This window comes from Myotis brandtii, unplaced genomic scaffold (genome assembly GCF_000412655.1).
Source record: "Myotis brandtii unplaced genomic scaffold, ASM41265v1 scaffold112, whole genome shotgun sequence".
Lineage (NCBI taxonomy): Eukaryota > Metazoa > Chordata > Mammalia > Chiroptera > Vespertilionidae > Myotis > Myotis brandtii.
In genome coordinates this window covers 15,610,366-15,619,732 of record NW_005353838.1, presented here as the reverse complement: position 1 = coordinate 15,619,732, position 9,367 = coordinate 15,610,366, and the positions used below count along the sequence as shown (strand labels likewise).

Below are 9,367 nucleotides of genomic sequence, written 5' to 3'. Positions count from 1 at the left end.
AAAATAAGGTAGAAATCTCCTAGGTTTTGTTTAAGCCACTGTAAAGCAGAAGATGGCTGTGGTGGATGATGTTTAAGGAAGTAATTTTTATTTTAGACTTAGATTGTAAGCTCGTGCGGCAGTTGCATTGTTTCTAGGCTTTGGTTATCTTTGCTTGTGCGACCAGATGGCTCCCTGGGACTTTGGGTCTGTGTGAGACGCCAGACTCAGAGTCGGAAGTCTCCAGCTACCGAGGGTTGCTCGTTTACATGCAGCAGCAGCTAAAGAAAGAAGCTGAGAAGGGACCAGACTTCCACCGGCGTGGACAGGGCTGATTTGACTAGGACTGGTGAGGACTCAGTGCTGAGGTCAACCGTCCAAACAGCCTGATCCAGGGGACTAGTTTTGCATCAGCGGCATTTTACTACGCTAGTGGCCAAGATATCAGCATGGAGTCAGCTGAAGAAGAAGGCGACTGAGGCCAAGCAGATGTTAGAAAAGCAAGTGGAAGCTATGCTAGCATTGGTGAACTGTCAGTTTTCTGCAAAATCTTGCGGAGCTAAATCTAAGGACTCGGTGGAATGTCCTGAAAATGTTGACATGTTTGTAGCTTGATTTTGCATTGATATTGCTTTGTTATTAGCCAGAGTTTTGTTCTCTCTTAACATTGCTGTTTATGGTTTTGTTAATAGCCAGAAGTTTGCTGTGATATTTTGATGATGCTGAATAATTTAGAGTTTTTTGGATAATGTAAATAGGCGTGTTTAAAAAACAAAAGTAAAGGGGGAGATGTGGGGCACGGTTACGGTGTTTTGGCCAGGTTCAAGCCTCGGACTAATGAAAGGACAGGGTCCTCTCATTGCCACGTGCAAGTCCCAGCTGGAGGGCAGGGTCCTCCCAGCACAATTATAGCCAACGGCTGTGGTTGTAAGCTTGAACCTATGATCCAAACACGTGGCCCCACGTGCCTTGTGCTAGAGTTCAGGTGCATGTAGTTAAGTGAGGTTGGAGCTCACGAGAATGCTGTAAACAACGTGATCACGCCCCTACTTTGCCTCGTGGCATCTGCTATAAAATAAAGACACGGCTTGTGGGCGCTGGCGCTGTCTCCTCATCAGGGAGGCAGCGTCCCACCGAGACCCAGCTTTCATTCTCTTGTCTGTCTTTTCCTTAATCCTTTCCCCCCCCCCCCTCCCCCACTCGGGATCACCCTTGCTTGTGCAGTCACAGAGAAGAGAAGCCTGAGGGGCCCCGCATGAGAAGATGCTCAGCCCCGGGGCGACGAAATGACCATCCACCTGGCTGGCTCCAGTGCTGTTTCGCCCATCATGTTGGCGGAAGTCAAGCGTGGGGATGCCAGTGTTGCTGAGGTTCGTCACCCACTGCTGCGGGGGCTGTGCGCCTAACACTGACTTCACCTTCCAAAGGTGAGCAAGGCCGCTTCCTGGGAGCATGGCTCCCTCTGCTGGCATTTACCTCAGAGGCACAGGTGAGCACTGTATGGGCTGCGGTGGCTATAACCACTAAAGGCCTCCACCAGGGACAGGAGCAGTGTCCCCAGGGCACTGGCCCTCGTCACCCACTGCTGCGGGGGCTGTGCGCCTAACACTGACTTCACCTTCCAAAGGTGAGCAAGGCCGCTTCCTGGGAGCACGGCTCCCTCTGCTGGCGTTTACCTCAGAGGCACAGGTGAGCACTGTATGGGCTGCGGTGGCTATAACCACCAAAGGCCTCCACCAGGGAGAGGAGCAGTGTCCCCAGGGCACTGGCCCTTTGTTGAGAGATGAGGAGCAGGGCCCCAGGCCTCTTGCTGGACATGAAGCTCCAGCAGAAAACAAGCTGTTGAGATTTTGAGGTCGCTATTCAGTACAGCCTATGGTGTCCCAATCATTAGGTGCCAACTTTAATATTTTGCTAGAATTTTGTTTTACCAGTGTTTTAAAAAGTAACGCATTGTATAAGTTATCAGTCATTCTGAAGCAGAGGGGTGCATGTGCATACACGGGAGGAAGTTACTACTGCTGCTGCTCCATCTCCAGTTGGTTCCCCATGCCACTCTCCCCAGTGGGACCAATACAGTGGTGGTGGCTAGCCCTCCAGGGTCATGTAAGTCACCTCCTCCCGTCACCCTCAGCCTCGTCATGTCTTAGTCCTGTGACATGTCACTGCCGGCCGGCACCCCTTCCATCCCCATCCCCGAGCATTAGTGCAGCACCTGAGGCTCACTGTCTCTCTGTCCCCAGCACCTGGCAAGGCGTCTGGGGGTGGAGCTCTCACTCGCTTGTGAAGTAAGGCATGAGCCATGAAGAAGGGTCCTGTCCTGAGCTCACATCCCTCTGCCATGTGAAGTTACGTGGAATTAAGGGGAAAGAACGGGAGCGATCTAGCGGGAGAGTGATCAGGGCCCTCGGCTGCATCTCTGGCTTCTCTGGAGACCTGGGCAGTGGACAGGAAAGCCGGAGGTGCTGCCTGCGTGTGAAGGATAGAAGGAAACAAACTCAGGCCAGCACCAAAGGCAGAGACTGGGTGTGTTTCTATTGGTTTCATTGAATAACAAAGGGAAGGTAAAAGGGCGACTGTGGACCTGGGTTTTTAAGGCAAGGCCGCTATGCATGAGTGGAATAAAGCCTGAGTGATGAGATGCTACTGGCTTGTACTGAACCAATTCTCTCCACGAGCCTTTATGGGCGCCTCTTAGCGCCAGGCTCTGCTCCACCACCAGAGATACTGACTGCTTCTCGCCTGGACTTAAGAAAAAGGGGCCAGGAAGAGGGGACTCACCCCTCAAAGTATTACCCTGTCTGACAACACTGGTGGCTCAGAGGGTTCTCTGCAGCACCTTTGCCTGCTCCCATCTTCCTGTGGCTGCTTTCAGAGGGGCCTCCTAGGCCCAGTTCTATGCTGCCAGCCTGGCCCTTCCACCCACCTGTGGCTCCAGTTCCCTCTTTATGTCCATGGCATCCCCCACACATCCCTGCTGCCCCGAGCACTTCCACAGCCGCACGGGAACCCCACAGCTACCTGTCAGGCCCAGTGGTGACACTACCAAACCTGTCCCTCTACACAGTTACTTCAGGGTGACTTGAGGAGTGGGCGGTGAATCCTCCACCGAGTCAGCACCAGGTGGCCCAGGAAAGCTGGTAACAAGTTGGTAACCTGTTCTCATGTTGGTTTTCAACAATTTTTAAAAAGCAAAAATAAATCATAAGAGAACTAATAACCCGAATTCCTTCTTAAAAAAGGTTAAAGGCTTGAGACTTGGTAAACAGCAGAGTAAGGAAGTACATCTGTGGTGACAGCACCCTTCCCCCTAAACGGGGGCCAGCTGGGCATGCTGCCCAGCCCTCCCCACCTGCTGCCTCAGGCCCTCATGTGAAAAAAACCCTGCCTGGCTGGGGAGGACACAGAGAGTGCATGTGCCAGGATGACACCAGAAAGAGGCTAGTTTTTCTTTTTTTAAAATGTTTTTTATTGATTTCAGTATGTCTCCTTTTTTTCCCCATTGACCTTCCCCTGGCCTCCCCTACCCTCCGGCACATGCCCTCACCCCCCCCCCCCCCCCCCCCCGCCACTGGGAATCAAGTCCACAGCCCGGGCATGTGCCCTTGACTGGGAAATCAAACCGTGACCTGGTTCATGGGTTGACGTTCAACCACTGAGCAACACTGGCTGGGATCTTTTTCTTTTTAAAAAATGTTTATTGTTTTTTAGAGAGAGAGGAAAGAGAGATAGAAACACGGATTGGCTGCCTCCTGTCCACCTGTTGGGGATTGAGCCCACAACCTGAGCACATGCCTGACGGGGTATCAAACCAAAGACCTCTTGGTGCATGGGTCGATGCCTGACCATGAGCGACACTGGCTGGGAGAGGCTAGTTTCTTGGGAGACCTGTGGGAGAGGCCCCGGCCCGCTCTTCCTAGGAGGTCCTGTCACCTGCAGAGTGGCAGGGTGATGCCTTCCGGGGTGAGTGCACCCCTTCCCCATTCTTTCTCTCTGGGAGATTTGGGGCATGTGTTTCAGAGAACACGAAGCCCACACTCCCAATCAGCTCAGGCTTGGAGGCCTCAGCTGCTGTGCCTGGAAACTAGGCCAGTGGGTGACATGCCACCCTAACATGCTGGAGACGCTGGTGTGCCATGTGGCGGCTCTTCTTCAGTAACCAAATGCTCAGAAAGCCCCCATCACTCCCTCCCTGAGTAGGGGAAAAGGTGTGGCGAGAACAGTCCTGTGTCCTTAGACTGACCTAGGGCCAGCGCAACTCATCTCCCCCTCATGCTCCAGTCTGGCTTTCTGGCTCTCCTGTCTCATATTTTTATAGTTGCCAAATCCTCTAGGAAGAGAATGAGGTATGAAAATAAAATCAGCCCGGCTGGTGTGGCTCAGTGGTTGAGCATCGACCTATAGGAGGTTGGATTCCTAGTCAAGGCACATGCCTGGGTTACGGGCTCCATCCCCAGTGGAGGGCGTGAAGGAGGCAGCTGATCAATGATTCTTTCTCATCACTAATGGTTCTCTCTTTCCTTCTCCATTTCTCTCTGAAAAAAAAAAAAAAATCAGTCACCAAAGCTGAGTGCTGTGAACACAGGAGTTTCTTGCTGCCAGGGACCCACAGTGGGAGCTTGGCAGTCAGTGCTGGGCATACTGAACCTGCTGAGCAAGCAAGGACAGGGCCCAAGATGGCATCCTACTCTTGACTGTGAGCTACCCTTTTGCTGAGCTAGGTGGCTGGCAACTAGGATGACTTTCTTACCCATTTTACAAAGGAGGCCCGGGGGGCGGGGGGGGAAGGGGGGGCGCCAACTGTCACTGTTTCCCTACATCCTGCTGTGACAATGACCAGGGTGAGGAGGATGGTCTGTGTGTGGGCACAGCTCCTTCACCTTTGAAGGACGGGCGAGGGTCCACCTTCCGAGTGTTGCTAGCAAGGACTCAGGAGACTGGACAGACAGGAGGCATGCACTGCCCTAAAGCAAACACACATGCACTGGGGCCTGTGCCCCCACATAGGCCTGCACACAGCTGAAACTACGGCCACTGCTGGCAGGAGGTGACCCTGGCCAGGAGTGTGAGCATGTGTAAGCATGACTGTGAGCATGTGTAAACATGATTGTGAGTATAAGTATGGCTGAGTGTGAGTGCAAGCATGACTGTGATGTGTAAACATGACTGCGAGTGTGTAAACATGAGCATGTATATAAACATGACTTGCAAGTGTGTGTATGCATGATTGTGTGAGCATGTGCAAATATGCCTGTGAGTGTGAGTGTATGAGCGTGTGTGAGTGAGCGGGAGATGGCCGACTAAAAGCAGATAACCGGCTCCCAGACTGAGTGGACTCAGTGTCTGTCTCTGCCTCTCACACACACAGCTGTTTTTAATCACTGTGTTTTGTCACAGCCACACCTTTCCCAAAGTGTAACAACATAACACAGTTGCTAAATTTCTAGTGAAAGCCTTTTCTCCCAACACTGCGGCTCCACCTCATCCTCTGTGAACTCCTTCACTGATCTCGGAGTTGGGTTGAATGAAATGATGGCATTGATCCCTGATATGCCACATGATTAACCAGAAAATTGGCCCAAACCAAACGCTGCCTTTGGGGTGACATGAGAAATGATGGTCTCTCACTGCTCATCTCAGCCCTCCACCTGCTGGACTCCCTATACCTCCGTTTACACTGCTCCTGCAAAACGTTTGAGTTTTCACAGTCAGTTGTCACCAATAGTTGCAAATAAAGCCAAAACTGTTCAATAAAATGGCTTTTGGGAGCAGTGTGGGCCTCGGCACAGCGTTGGTCTCCTATCGTAGGCTGTGCTCTTGCTTCTCCCCTGCCTCTCTCCCCACCAGGTGGCTATGTTGGCCACAGCTGGCTGCCCGTTGTGTGCACCAAGTCGTCCAACACGCCGTACATCAATCCACTTCAAAGGCCGCAGGGCAGAGAAGTGGGGCTCCGTCCAACTTTCTTGCATTAAAAATATTTTTAAGAGACCTTGATAAACCAGTGTTTCCTGCTTTTTGATGTGTGTAAGTAAAGGAACATTTTCTTGTCAGAAGAGTGAAACAGGAAGAAGGGACAGGCCCTAGTTGAAAGCTCAGTTCTCTATTGTTATTTTAAAATAACTCGAAGAATCAAAAAGGTTTGGGATGGTTTAAATACATAAGTCAGTTGCCTTTTAACTTTAGCTAGAAAGGGAGAAGATTGTTTTATGTGAAGAAAGGCTAGGTGAAATTTTATGAGCACTTTAAAAAGCACACTGGCATTTTATTCGGGAATGTTCAAGCATATCGCTAACCCGCTGACCAGACATGGATGCCACCAGGACCTTTGATCTGCTTGTGACCTGGCTTAAAATGAACACCATCCACAACAAGCAAGGGGGCCGGGGAGTGGGGGCTGGCTGGAGCGCCATAGGGCCTGCACGGAGCTGGGACCACACTACTGTCTCCTCCAGCCTGAGCACCTCCTCCACAACTGCAGCCCCAGGAAGCATGCTGGATATGGGGCCACACCTCTGTTCCCTGAGCCCAGCAGAGGGTTATAGAATGGGTTCAGGATCCCCCCACCCCAAGGATGGTGCTCACTCAGTCCACCCTCCTTAGGACTGGCCCTTGAGAGGGGCAGACAGAGCTATGGCCTTCCTCCCAGGTGCCCACTCCCCAAGGCACCTGGCCTGGCTCTCCTCTGCAGGCCATCTCACAGGGAGGACACACACAGCTTCCTATGGACCCAACCCCACATCAGGTCATTGTCACTCAGCTGGGCTGGGGCCCGGACCTGGGTGATACCTCATCTTTGCTTCCACATGCCACCTGTCATCTCTGTCCCTCCTGAGCCTGGCAGAACACTGGCCATACCCCTCCTCCTCCTGCCCACAGCCTACCTTCTATCAGTTCATGCAAGTCACAGGGAATAATGCGGACTGGGAACAGCTCGAGGACAGAGTGCTACCTCACATCACAGGAGACCTCTCTGCAACTGGCCATCTCCCCAGTGTGGCGGATGCAGTGAAGTTCAACATGGAGCTTGGAGCACCTGCTCGGAGCCCCACTCTGCATCTCCCCACATGCCTTATGGGCCCTGTCAGCTGTGTTTCGGGGGGAGTGGGGTGGGTGGGTCTAAGAGGGCAGCCTCAGGACCGGCCAGGGTGGGCTCCCAGTGACTGCCTCCGGGGGGAGGCCTCTCAGGCACTCAGCCCCACAGGCCAGAAGCTGGGGACAGAGCCCCACTGAGCAATGAACTTATGAGGGTGCCGCACCCAAGATGGGCCTTAACAGGAGCCTTGCGCTCTTGGTGTTGACCAGCAGGAGGGCAGCTGCAGAGATGACGGCCCCTGACTGACTACCTGGTAGCCCTGACCCGACTGAGGAGTGTGCTCAGTCACCGTGTCTGATGGGTGAGGGAGATGAGTCCCAGGGGACGGGACGGCATGAGAGCAGGGGCCCTGGCACCTCTCTGTGTGGTTGGACCTCTAATCTAGGGCACTCACCGGAGCTCCCCAAACACCAGCCAGCTCATCTCTAGGACCCATGTGTGATGTTCAAAGCAACAAGAGAGACTACACTAGGGGGATCCTGAACCCGCTCCATGAACCTCTGATGGGCTCAGGGGACAGAGGTGTGGCCCCATATCCAAAGGTCTGTGGGTGAATTTAAGGTTTCAGGAAGTGTGGCCACTCAGCGGGCTGGACATCCCTGGAGGCATCCCTCCCACCACCTTGCCCTCCCCTGGCCCACGTTGGCCTGGAGTGCAGCTCTCCCCACGGCTCTCCTCCAACCTTGCAAGTTGCCTCCCCTGGTCCAGATCCTTGAGCCCCTTTGGTCCAGCTACTGCGTCTCCCTGACTGTGTCCTGGGCCTCAGTGGGGACACTGTGCAGAGCCCGACCTGGTGTCTGTGAGCCCGGGAGGCAGAGGCCTCTCACTCAGGGCCCGAGACTCTCAGAGACGCCACTCCTGGAACCTGCCTTAGAACCTCTGAAGGAGGAAACTGACAATCCTCTCCAGGTGACTCACACATGAAGGGACCCTGAACCATCATCTTTTTAAGAGGAAGGGTTCTTGATGATCCTTTTGCTCACCTCCTTGTGGCCATAATCAAGCAGTTTTGTCAGATGTGTTGCCTGAGTGGGGGTGGGGGGGACATCAAAAACCGAGTGGGAAGCAAGTGAAGTGGCCCATACACTGGGTCTGGGTCTGGGTCTGGGCCTGGAGCCTGCATGCAGCAGCCATGGGTCTCCGGTCCTCCTACCTCGTTTCCCAGCAAAGCAGAAACACATGCTTCCGAGGCGTCACAAATGGCCGTGAGGTCGTGGCCCCCCTCCAGGGCCAGAACTATCCGGCCGCCAGCCAAGCCCATCAGCTGCTTCGTCAGGTACCCGAAACCTGCAACGGGAAAAGGGAGATACAAGTAGAGGGCAGGGCGGGTGCAGGGCCGACGCTGGCAGCAGATCAAAGCGTCCAGAAGTGCATTACATCACATTACAGACCCAGGGGGCTGGCACACCGCGGCTCATAATGGAAGCCAGGTTCGATCACAATAAATTCATCGAGGAATTCGGTTTGGGATCCTGTTTGATCTGTGTGAGAGCAGGAATTATGGTTTCAGTGCTTTGATTTCATAATGCTGCAAATCACCTCACTTGGGGGATGGCGATGGGCCCCCAGGCTTTCTCACATGGGGACCAGAGGCCAGGAGACAGGGCGCCTGGAGCAGGGCAGCTGTGGGCAGCCTCGGAGGCACGGCCATGTCCATCCCTGAGGCCAGGGGTTCTGGTTAGGGGGTGTGCTGGGCACACGCATGAGCACACACTCCGGCACACACATCAATGCTGCGTGTGCCCCTCTAGGACTCTGACATCCGTGTCTGGCTTTCATCAATAGCCATGTTCCCTCCGTTGCACCCACGTCACCCTCCCACAGGCAGAAACGCCTGATGGGTAATGATAATTACCACCCTTGGCCAGAACAGCCTGACATTTATTAAAGAGCCTGTGAAAACCATGCCACACTGGTTAGCAGCCCCAGTGCCAGGTGGCCATCGGCAGACCCGGCCCCACGCTGGCAGCCGTGGGCACTGTAACCTCCTAAAGCCCTGGTTTGTCTCTGATGGAAACAGGGACACAGGCTCCAGGTTGCTTGGTCACTTCCTCGCCACTAAACCACACTGCCCGGGTTCAGGTGGATCTGAGGGGTCCCGCACTGGAGCACGGCTACGCCAGCATAGCCCTTGGTTTGACCTCTTTCTTCTCTGGTGACCCACACTCTCCCTGTGGGAGGGGAGAGATGACAGGCTCTCTTTGGCCATCTGCACCCATGGGGTCGGCACAAGGGGCCCCCAGAGTGTCCTGGGAGAGTCCCAGGACCTAGATTTCTGTGACCGCCACAGCGGGG

The 9,367-nt window shown here is 54.0% G+C and overlaps 1 protein-coding gene across 10 annotated transcripts in view; it reads right to left on the bottom strand.

Annotated features, from left to right (window-relative positions):
- The window catches only part of HDAC4 (histone deacetylase 4), a 202,532-nt gene that overhangs the window by 7,887 nt on the left and 185,278 nt on the right, over positions 1 to 9,367 (bottom strand). For 7 of the 10 annotated variants that reach the window (XM_014546907.1, XM_014546900.1, XM_014546920.1 and 4 more), the window contains 2 exons: positions 8,464 to 8,553; positions 8,226 to 8,359 (listed from right to left, as the gene is read on the bottom strand). In XM_014546907.1, the coding sequence (XP_014402393.1) occupies positions 8,226 to 8,359; positions 8,464 to 8,553 (224 nt within the window). The remainder of the gene's footprint in view (positions 1 to 8,225; positions 8,360 to 8,463; positions 8,554 to 9,367) is intronic. The other 3 variants (XM_005857710.2, XM_005857713.2, XM_005857715.2) reach the window with 1 other exon arrangement.